At 50.4% G+C, this 11,632-nt stretch overlaps 1 protein-coding gene across 1 annotated transcript in view; it reads right to left on the reverse strand.

Moving 5' to 3' along the window:
* Positions 1-11,632, reverse strand: part of MYH14 (myosin, heavy chain 14, non-muscle) — a 124,686-nt gene that overhangs the window by 51,991 nt on the left and 61,063 nt on the right. Inside the window, exons 12-18 of the mRNA XM_011946507.1 lie at positions 10,700-10,818; positions 8,553-8,705; positions 8,019-8,192; positions 7,491-7,664; positions 5,553-5,667; positions 3,291-3,389; positions 1,023-1,260 (exon numbers count right to left, since the gene is read on the reverse strand). Of these exons, the coding sequence (XP_011801897.1) occupies positions 1,023-1,260; positions 3,291-3,389; positions 5,553-5,667; positions 7,491-7,664; positions 8,019-8,192; positions 8,553-8,705; positions 10,700-10,818 (1,072 nt within the window). The remainder of the gene's footprint in view (positions 1-1,022; positions 1,261-3,290; positions 3,390-5,552; positions 5,668-7,490; positions 7,665-8,018; positions 8,193-8,552; positions 8,706-10,699; positions 10,819-11,632) is intronic.

Here is an 11,632-nt window from a genome sequence, read left to right on the forward strand (position 1 = left end):
GACGGGGTTTTGCCATTGCCCAGGCTGGTCTTGAACTCCTGGGCTCAAGCAGTCCTCCCACCTCAGCCTCCCAAAGTGCTGGGATTACAGGCATGAGCCACCGTGCCAGGCCGCCTTTTCCCTTTTCAACAGTAATACACAAATGGCAAAAATCTAAACAGTACAAAAATTCAAATGGCACATGCTGTCATTAAATATGCCACCAAGAAAGGAAAAAGCCTGGCAATTAAACCCCGACAGGCCATTGACAGTAAGCTACATCTGGACTTCAGAGACGCTAGCAGGGAGGAATACATGTCTTAGATTTGATAAAAGATGGGATCTCAGGCCGGGCGTGGTGGCTCACGCCTGTAATCCCCGCACTTTGGGAGGCCCAGGCGGGTGGATTGCCTGAGCTCAGGAGTTCGATACCAACCTGGGCAACATGGCAAACAGCGTAGTTTTCCATTCCCATTGACCCTTCTCTGTAGGGCCCATTCTCTGATTTTCTCAACATGAAAATCAGTGGCCAGTGAGGCTGGCCATGGTCTTGTCGCACTACGCAACAACCCCAGCCCTGATGGCCTTCTTCTATCCCTTGCACCTCGTGTGCTCCATCCTACCATTGGACCTTTGTACAAACTGTTCTCTGTCTGGAATACCACGTATCCTTCAGGGCTCAGTCATCACCTCCCCCAGGGAGCCTTCCCTCACTTCACTGACCAGATCAAGCCCTATGTGACACTTACCGCCTCTACAGATTTAACTGGGCATTCATTTTGGGTGGTTAGATGAATGTCTGTGCTGCCCATCAGACTGTGAGCTCCCTGAGAACAGGAGTTGGCTGTGCTTTTCTCTCCAATGCCTCCCCAGTACCTGTTCCCAGCATGGTAGGTGCTCAATACATTTAAGTTATATGAATGGATGAATTTTCCCAACCAGACCCTGAGCCTAGGAACAGAAGCAATTTGCTCAAAGCCACACAGTCAATTAGAGAGGGTCCTCAAATCAGATGTGGCTCCAGTCAAGTCCAGAGGCCAAACCTTAACCCACGGCCACAGCCATCCCTTCCTCCCCAGGCTGAGTCACTCACCCTCTTCTCGTGGTTGGGGACAATGCAGCGAACAAAACTGGGGTTGGTGTTGCTGAGTGTGGCCATGAGGCGGCTCAGGGACTCCTTGTAGAGCTGTCCCACTGTCCGGAACATACCCCGGCGGGGGCGGCCACCTGGTGGGCCATCACCCAGGCTGCTCACCTGTTCCAGCCCCACGATGCCCTCCACTGTCAGATGGAGATACAGAGAGACAGAAGGAGGTCAGGGGTCAGTTTTAGGGACTGGGGCCAAAGGTCAAGGGTCTTATCATTTATCACAACTGACACTTTACATATGAAGGACCTCACACAGCCTGTAAGGTAGATATTATCAGCTCCATTGGACAGAGGCTCTGAAGGGTGGGAGAATGTGCTTAAGGTCACACAGCTTAGAAACTGAAGATCCAAGATTAGAACCCAGACAGTAGGAGTCCTTTCAAACCCTGGTCTTTGACCCTTCTTCTCTTCAAGGACATGATGTCTATTTTCCTTAACAATAAATGATGACAATAACAGCAAATGCTTACCTAGCATAGATGCTCTGGCAGGCATTGCTCAAAGCAATTTACATCAACGGCTTTATAAGCCTGTAAGAATCATTCCCATTTTATAGATTTGGAAACTGAGGCACACAGAGAGAAAACAGTGATAACATAATCACTGCAGTTGCATTTTAGGAATCTGAAACATATTACAAGATGTAATAAATTATTGCATTATATGCAATATTTGAAATAGGACAAACGATCTCTATGGTAACCATTTTTCCAGAATGCCTGATTTCATAGAGGTTTTATTTTCTTGGCAGGGTGTGGTGGCTCATGCCTGGAATCCCAGCACTTTGGGAGGCCAAGGTGGGTGGATCACCTGAGGTCAGGAGTTCGAGGCCAGCCTGGCCAACATGGTGAAACCCCATCTCTACTAAAAATGCAAAAAATTAGGCAGGTGTGGTGGTGCGTGCCTATAATCCCAGCTACTTGGGAGGCTTAGGCAGGAGAATCACTTGAACCTGGGAGGCAGAGGTTGCCATGAGCCAAGATCACGCCACTGCACTCCAGCCTGGGTGACAGAGCGAGACTCCGTCTCCACAAAAAGACTCTATTTTCTCTATTGCCACTTGGTGGCGCTGCTTTGAGTAGTGAAAAATATCCGAAAAATATCCACTCCTTCCATTAGTACTGTCTCGAATTCTGTTAGGTTTGTTTGTTTTCCGAGACATGGTCTTGCTGTCACCCAGGCTGGAGTACAGTGGAGTGATCACAGCTCACTGCAGCCTCAACCTCCTAGGCTCAAGTGATCTTCCTACCTCAGCCTCCCAAGTAGTTGGGACTATAGGCGCACACCACTAATTTTTAAATTTATTTTTAGAGATGGGGTCTTCCTGTGTTGCTCAGGCTAATCTCAAACTCTTGGCCTCAAGTGATCCTCTCACCTCGGCCTCCCAAAGTGCTGGGATTATAGGGATGACTCAATGCACCTGGACCAAATTCTATGTGTTAAATCATGCCAGGTTCCTCAGGAACCCACAGCTAGGGCAGAATCTGATGTCCTTCAAAACTCATCCCATTCAAGGGTCATCAGCCATCAACTAGATAATCTGTGCTTAGGGCAGGGCCAAGTCATGGCAGGAGCTCAAATATGTTATTTTCTTCCCCAGGTTCAACTGTCTCCCCTACCCCATACTCCCTGTCATTTTCAAAATGATAATTATCATTTATGAAGTCCTCATAGCACAGATAAGAGCTAAAGTTCTGAAATCTGATGTCCTGGTTCAAATCCCAGCTCTGCCACTTACTGGCTGTGTGACCTCAGCAAGTTACTTAACCTCTCTGTGCTTTAGTTTCCTCATTTGTGTAATGGGGTAATAGTACTAACACTTCATGAGGTGAGTGTTAGTACTATTACCCCATTACACAAATGAGGTGTTGATAATTCTAAAGGGGCTTCACATGGTGAACGGCACATAGTAAGTGCTCAAGAAACGCCAGCTGGCACTATCACACCTGTTTGTACTTTTACATGCAGTTTAGTTAGAAGAAGGCGTTCTGCTGCTACAGAGTCTGGAAACTTCCGAGGGAGCCAACAAGGAGGGATAGGAAGAGTGAGAGACCTCCACAGTGAGAGGAGAGGGGACAGATGTTTAAAACCAGGTCCCCAGCCCAACAGGTCCACCCTCCTCCTCCAGCAAGCCTCACCCACTGATGCACAGAGACACCCACCCCCTGGCGGAGAAATAGCAGAGCTGCACCTCTCTGCAGATCCTGGGGGCGACGGTGGGAAGGAGCCAAGGAAAGAGAACTGCTGGAAACCCCCGTGTTCTGGGGAGTGAGGACAGATGTGTGGGTGGGTGGAGGGGAGATGGCAGAGAGATGTCGGGGGAGATGCATGAAAAGAGGGGAAGGAAAGGAGGTGGAAGGAAGAAAGAGAGGAAAGGGTTATTAGTCAACAGCACAGCACAGAGCAGAGCAAAGCAAGAGGGAAATCCAGAATGTTGGCCATAAACTTTTGAATTCCTATTCATCTTTGTATCCACACACTGTTGGCCAAAAGGATGAATGTCCTCTGTAAGAATTCAGTGCAAAGAATAAAAAATCTCTCCCTCTAAAGGTGGTATCTGTTTTAATAGGTAGCCCTTTTTGCTCTGGCTGCCAGGAAGCTCAAGAATGAACTTGATGCTCCCAGGCTACTTGTTGTTTTTGCCTCTCAGAGGAGAGCTAATCTCATTTACCTTTTTCCCTGGGCTGTCAGGATGATGGGCATACAATTCTGGGCTCAAAGCTACTCTAGTATAGGTTGGGCAAAAATGGCCCCGATTCCCCACTTTTCTCTGTATTGACACCCTTTGCCTACGTCTTGCAGCTCCTTGAATCTGGGAAGACCTTGTGAATGCCTTTGTTTAGGAGGATTATAAAGGAAGTGACATTATGGCAGCTCCCCAGCTACTTGGGAGGCTGAGCCAGCAGGTTTTGCGGCTTCCACTTTTTCTCTGGGAACCCTCTGAGAGTCAGGCACACACAGAGTGTGACAAATGAGGGCTCACCATAGAGAATCAGGTGTTTATGAAGAGGGCACAAATATTTTAAAAGGGCAGCAGATTTTCAGCCGGGAGATGATTCTCATAGCATAATCTGGTTCTGTTCCTGAACATCAAACCCTGCTTTCTAATCTCCTGTGTAAATAGTACATGAGACACAAACATGAAATCTATCTTTCTAGCATCAGCTCACAAGATCAAGACCCTCCATGCTCTTTTGCTCTGTGAGTGTGTTTTGGGAACCGCTCGTCTTGCTCATTTGGGAACCACTCAATTTGCCAAATTGCATGGACTGGTATTTCTACAGCTGCCTTTTCACTTCAATAAAAGATAAAGGCAAACTGACAAATGCCAGAAAGTTGTAACCTGGAAAAAACAGGATGCTAGTTCTGCCAGCTTTCTAAAACCATTTCTCAAACCTCCTCTAAGGATGGGGGTGGGGACGGGGGCGGTGGCAGAAAAGGCTTGGAAAAGGTCAGAGTCCTACCACAAGGCATTTGGCATCTCTGCCTATCACCCCTAGAAGTGTCAATCCAAAAAGACAGTCAAACTCATGGGGGCCTTTTTGGGGGAAGGAAAGCCCTCCAAAACTGTATCTCAGTCTGTTCTTTCTTTCTTCTTCCCTAGGGGCTTGAAGGGAACTTTGTAAGAAAACAAAGAAAGCAAAGCCTAAAAGTTGACTGACCTGCAAAACATCATCATTCTGTGTTCTCTGGTTGTTATAAATTATTTTTCAGTAGAATTTTTTTTTTTTCTTTTTGAGATAGAGTCTCACTCTGTCACCCAGGCTGGATTGTAGTGGCACAATCTTGGCTCACTGCAGCCTCCACCTCCCAGGTTCAAGTGATTCTCCTGCCTCAGCCTCCCAAGTAGCTGAGACTACAGGCATGTGCCACCACACCTGGCTAATTTTTGTACTTTTAGTAGAGATGGGGTTTCACCATGTTGGCCAGGCTGGTCTTGAACTCCTGACCTCAAGTGATCCGCCCACCTTGGCCTCCCAAAGTGCTGGGATTACAGGCGTGAGCCACCATGCCTGGCCAAATCTCTTAATTTTTTAGAGAACACAGGCCATCTACAAATAATAAGTTTACCTCTTCCTTTTTGACATTCATATTTTTTTTTCTGGTCTGATTGCATAGGCTAGTATTGCTAAAAAAAAAAAAAGCGATGTTTAACAGCAGTGTTAGTGGGTATCTTTGTCTTGTTTCTGATTAAGGGGGAGTGTTTGATCTTTGAGAAGGATGCTGGCTTATCAATCAAATCAATCAATCTATGGATCCATCCATCACTGATTTGAAATACTATTTGTGTCATGGGCTGTTCTGGGTCTAAGCAGAAAACTCAGGTTCAGACCTCAGCCTCTGAAACAAAAGTGCTCACACTATGGGTTGGGAGAATGGCTGCACAGACCCCCAGGGACAGAGCTGGGGAAGCAGGTCCTCACCATCTTTCCAGATCTCTGCCGTCAGCCGGTCAGTGCTCTGGTGAAGCAGGGCTGCGACATTGTCATTCAGAGGGTCCATGTTTTTCATCAGCCACTCGTTGGCCTTGTAGTCAACCTGAATGAAGTCAGGTAGAGGAGGGCAATGACTTGCAGGTTCAGACATTCTTTGGATTTCCTAAGGAGCCTTCCAGAAGCTCTGAGACTCCCAGGTCTGGAGCTCACCAGGGACAAGAGAGCACTGGTGCCACCTTGTGTCCATATTCTGAACTGTACCCCACTGGCATGGCCCCCTCTCTCTCCTTCCTCTCTATGCCCCCTCCCATAGAGACCTCGGTGACCTCCACTGCCACCACTTTCTTCCTCGTTCCTCTCCAGCCACCCTGGCCTCCGCACTGCTCCTTAAACACGTGAGCTTACTCCCACCTCGGGGTTTTACCCCTGCAGTTCCTGCCACCTGGGGTTCTGTCTCTGGATTTCACATGACTGGCGCCTTCTGGGTACTCAGGGCTTTGCGTTGGGGCTCCATAGAGTCACGATCTTGGCCACTACAATTCTCTGCATATGTGCCCCCCACCAGACAGCGGCCCCCTGAGGGCAGGGCCCAGATCTGACTCACGGCCTAGCAGAGGGCTGGGTACAAGGGGGAGTTCTAGAGTATGTCTGGGGAAGAAACTGAGGGCTATACACAGAACACGTGGAATCTCCTGCCTCCTAGCCATTGTCTATGCTGTTCCCTCTGCCTGAACAGCCCTTCCCACCCTTCACCCATCCTCTGGGGCTGCCTGGTCTGCATCATCAAAACCGGGGATCAGTAAACTGTGGCTCACAGGCAAAGTCCCGCCTGCTACCTCTTTTTGCAAATACTTTTATTGGAACAGGCCAGGCACAGTGGCTCACACCTGTAATCCCAGCATTTTGGGAGGCCTATGCGGGTGGATCAACTAAGGTTAGGAGTTCGAGAGCAGCCTGGCCAACATGACAAAACCCCGTCTTTTTAGTAGACTAAAAATACAAAAATTAGCCGGGCGTGGTGGCAGGCGCCTGTAATCCCAGCTACTGGGGAGGCTGAGGCAGAATTGCTTGAACCCAGTAGGTAGAGGTTGCAGTGAGCCGAGATCGCGCCACTGCACTCCAGCCTGGACAACAGAGGGAGACTCTTTGTCTCAAAAAAAAAAAAAAAAAGTTTTATTGGAATAGAACCTTCATTTATGTCTTCATAGTCAAACTCATGGGGGCCTTTTGGGGGACAGGAAAGCCCTCCAGACTGTATCTCAGTCTGTTTTTCCTTTCTTTTTCCTTGGGGGCTTGAAGATACTTACATATTATCTGTGGTTCTTTTCGTGTGACAGAGACCGTCTGGCCCACAAAGCTGAAACTATTTACTATCGGATCCTTTACAGAAAATGTTTGCTGGCTCTTGGCTGAGATTTGAGATTGAGCATATTCTCTTCTGTGAAGCTTTTTCAGGTATTTCTCTTCTGGGCTCTGACACTACCCTCAGCTGCCTCCATTCAAACACCTATTGACCTTATATCCTGATGGTCTGTATTTGCCTCCCTCCCAGATAGGGATCTTTGTGAGGAGAGAAACCATGTTTGATCTGTGTATCCAGCTTTGCTCGGCACCGAGCTGGGCACACAAATGGCAGCCCGCACACGTCTGCTGAATAAGTGGATAAAATGCACATAGATCGCCTCCTGATGAACTCCTACCCATCCCTCAAAACCCACTGCAAGTATCACCTCTTCGAGGAAGTTTTTGGTGATCCCATTGGACAGAGTCCTTGCTCCTCCCTGCGCTCTCCTAGCCCCTGCTCTGTTTGTCTGGACCTCAGGAGGACCCAGTTTTCCCTCTAGACCCTCCCCCCATCTGTAGCCAGTGGAGACCTCTTGATCACCACTCCCACTCACATGCCCCAAGGCTGGCCCCAGCCCCTACCTTGCCCGCATAGTGCAGAACACTGAAGTCGGCCTGATCCCGCAGTTGCCTCGGCCGCTGGAACTTGGGGTGGCCACCCTGCTCCTGGGCTACCTTCTCCACAAACGACTTGTCTGTGGCCTTTGGGAACCAGCACTCCTCGTCCAGCAGGGCCAGGAGTCCAGGGGGGTTGGCCTGGCCATCGACAGCAGGGGGAGAGTAAGTCAGATCCCCAAATATTGAACACTCAGGTGGCTGCTGATTTTTAGCTCTTAGAAGTCACACTTGGACATAAAAACAAATGTGAGAACGACAGTTACAGGAGAGCCCTGATTAACCGAATGATTCGAGCCAGGCCCTGTGGCAGGTACGTTCTGGGCTCTAATCACCTATGATCACAAAGATCAAGGAAGCAGGTGCTGTCACCTTCCTCACAGAACCCATGGGCATCCTGAGGCCCAGCAGAGGAGGAGCTAGACCGTGGTCACGCAGATGCTGGGAGAGACGGAGCTGAACCCTGTGTGGGCTGGGAAGGGGCCCTGGGCTCACCGGCCGCTCGATGAGGTCGATGCAGGGCTGCAGGTCGAGGCCAAAGTCGAGGAAGGTCCAGGGGATCCCCTCACGCTGGTACTCCTCCTGCTCCAGCACGAACATGGTGTGGTTGAAGAGCTGCTGCAGCTTCTCGTTGGTGTAGTTGATGCAGAGCTGCTCGAAGGAGTTCAGCTGCAGGGATGCAGGACACATGAGCTGGGAGGATGGAGAGGGACAGAGATCCAGAGACAGGGGACAGAGACCCAGAGAGGGGAGAGAGACCCAGAGAGAGGAGGACAGAGACCCAGAGAGAGAGGGGGGCAGAGACCCAGAGACGTGGGACAGCGACCAGAGAAAGAGGGACAGTGACCAGAGAGAGGTAGGGACAGAGACCCAGAGAGAGAGGAACAGAGACTAGAGAGAGGGGGGAACAGAGACTCAGAGAGAGAGTGGGGGACAGAGACCAGGGAGAAGGGGAGAGACCCAGGGCTTCAGAAAGGACCAAGACCTGAGTGAGGAAGTTGGCATCCCCCTCCCAGCACAAGGGCGGACCTGGAAGATCTCAAAGCCTGCGATGTCCAGGATGCCCAGGAAGGAGGCGCCTTGGCGGGGGCTGCGGTCCAAGGCCCGGTTGAGGCGCAGAACCAGCCAGCGGAAGAGGCGCTCATAGGTGGCCTTGGCCAGGGCCTCCAGCGCAAAGTCAGCCTGTGGGGCAGGGCTCGTGGTAAGGGCACAGCCTGCAAATCAGCAGACTGAAAGACGTCAGAGGTGGACCGGGGAAGGGCCCCCAGCTCATCCCCCTTAAGGTCGCCTCCCAGCTCCTTGACCAGATATACCATCAAGAACAATGCCATGAACAACAGGCAGACATTCCTGAAGTCCGACTGTGCGTCAGGTACTATGTGACGGGCTCGGGTGTGTTAGCCCTTGAATCCTCCCCTCACCCCTCAAACCAGTTTCTACCACACAGCGGTTAAGAGCGTGGACTCTGGAGCCGGACAACCTGGGTTCGAATCCCAGCTCTGCCACTTGGGGGCTGTGTGACCTCAGGCATGTGAATAAACCTCTCTGTGCCTCAGTTTTCTCCTCTGTAAAATGGGAACTAACAACAGTACCCCAGCTGAGCTTGAACCAGGGTCAGTGTGGCTCCCAAACTCCTCTTGTCCCCCACAGCATCTACTTCATCCGGGCACCTCACTGCCCAGCCTAGGGCCAGCAGAGGCCTCTGCCCAAAAGCTGGATTCCAAAACCCTTCCTGGCCTGTGGTCACTCCACTTCACCCTCCCTGCCACCACCCTGGTGTGAGCTCCCATGATTGCCAAGACTCTGGCTGCAGCCTCCTTAAGTCTCCCCGCCTCTACCTGCATCCCTGAACCCAATTCTCCATGCAGCAGCCAAGGGGATTTTTCTGTGAAAGACAAACTGAATTAAGCCACTCCCTGGCTTAAAACCTCACTGGCCTCCTATGTACTTTGAATAAAACTCACCTCCTTACTGTGGCCCCGAAGACCTTGCATGATCTGCCCCTTGCTGATATTTCTGACTGTGGATTCACCCACCCTCTCTCCCTTCCTCTTTAGCCTCACTGACCTGACCTCCTTCAATTTTCTTTTCTTTTCTTTCTTTCTTTCCTTCTTTCATTCGTTCGTTCTTTCTCTCTCTCTCTCTTTCTTTCCTTTCTCTCTCTCTCTCCTTCCTTCCTTCCCTCCCTCCCTCCTTCCTTCCTTCCTTTTCTTTTTTTTTTTTTTGACAGAGTCTCGCTCTGTCGCCCAGGCTGGAGTGTAGTGGCATGATCTCAGCTCACTGCAACCTCTGCCTCCTAGGTTCAAGTGATTCTCGAGTCTCAGCCTCTCGAGTAGCTGGGACTACAGGCGTGTGCCACATGCCCGGCTAATTTTTATATTTTAGTAGAGATGGAGTTTCACCATGTTGCCCAGGTTGGTCTTGAACTCAATCTGTCCTGAGCTCAATCTGTCCTCTTTGGCCTCCCAAAGTGCTGGGATTACAGGCGTGAGCCACGACACCCAGCCTCACTGACCCGCTTAATGCTCCCAACTCCCCAAGCCTACTCCACCCCCAGGGCCTTTACACTTGCGGTTCCGTCTGCCTCAAACCATCTAGATCTACCCTTGAATGTTATGTCCTTAGAGCGTCCTGAGAGAGGACTTTCCTGACCAACCACACCTCCCCTTCATAGGTGCTCTCACCATCTAAAAGCATCCTGAGCTTTTGTTTTTTGTTTTTCTAGGATACCATGTTGCATTTATATCCTGTTTTTTTTGAATTATTGTTAAATTTTTTAACTTTTTAATTTTTTTTAGAGACAGACTCTCACTCTGTCCCCCAGGCTGGAGTGCAGTGGTGCAATCACGGCTCAGTGCAGCGTCAAACTCCCGGGCTCAAGCAGTCCTCCCACCTTGGCCTCCCACAGTGCTGGGATTACAGGCCTGAGCCACCACCCCAGCCACATCCTGTTTAACTTTTATTATCCATTTCCTTACTATAACTTGAGGTCCCTGAGGGCCTGGTATTTGTCTTGACGACTGCTTTTATTCCTGGGACCTAGACCAGGATTGGTAACGGAGCGGGCACTCAGCAAAAGTCTGTTGTGTGGTGGGAAAAACGGTATACGCTGTTTAAAGACCCAGGGCCAGGATGCCTGGCTCTTCCTGTGCCTGCCCACCGCCAGCCCTGCCTACCTGTTCCTTAGTCTGGGCTTTCTGCACGTAGTCTCGGCCAACTTTGATGCGAGGCGTGAGCAAGGCTCGGGAGAAATCCGTCACCCCCAGTCCCAAGAGGCGGCAGAGCTTCTGTGCAGCTGAGGGCAAGAGGCACCAAGACCCAATCAGCACTGGGAAGAGGCGCTTGCTGCCCAGCAAGGGAGAGGGTACCGTTCCCCACACTGTCGGGGGAGCAGAAGACGGGCCCCGCCTTTCCCAGGAGAGGCATTACGAGTCCCAAAAGTGTGTACGTTCTCTGCCCAACTGTTCTCTTTCCAGGAACCAGAACTGGTAAAATAACCCACACGTGAGCAAAGAACGCACCACGGGGATGTTCAGAGCAATGTTGTTTATAACCGGAGAAAACCAGGAAACAACCTGAGGGCCCAAGAAGCGGGCATTGGTTAGATGGGTCGGGCTTCATCCATTTGAAAGAATATTCTGAATGTGTTTTTTGTTGTTGTTGTTTTGTTTTGTTTTCGAGACAGAGTTTGGCTCTTATCACCCAGGCTGGAGTGCAGTGATGCAATCTCAGCTCACTACAACCTCCGCCTCCCTGGTTCAAGTGATTCTCCTGCCTCAGCTCCTGAGCAGCTGGGATTACAGGTGCCTGGCCCATTTGAAAGAATGTTCTGCAGTCACTAAAAGCTACACTGGAGGCGGGCACGGTGGCTCCTGCCTGTAATCCCAGGGAGGCCCTTTGGGAGGCCAAGGCAGATCACCTGAGGTCAGGAGTTTGAGACCAACCTGGCCAACATGGTGAAACCCTGTCTGTACTAAAAATACAAAAATTAGCCTGACATGGTGGTGCATGCCTGTAATCCCAGATACTCGGGAGGCTGAGGCAGGGAGAATTGCTTGAACACAGGAGATGGAGGTTGCAGTGAGCTGAGATCGTGCCACTGCACTCCA

The sequence above is a fragment of the Colobus angolensis genome, unplaced genomic scaffold (assembly GCF_000951035.1).
Source record: "Colobus angolensis palliatus isolate OR3802 unplaced genomic scaffold, Cang.pa_1.0 Scaffold25, whole genome shotgun sequence".
NCBI classification, from domain to species: Eukaryota; Metazoa; Chordata; class Mammalia; order Primates; family Cercopithecidae; genus Colobus; species Colobus angolensis.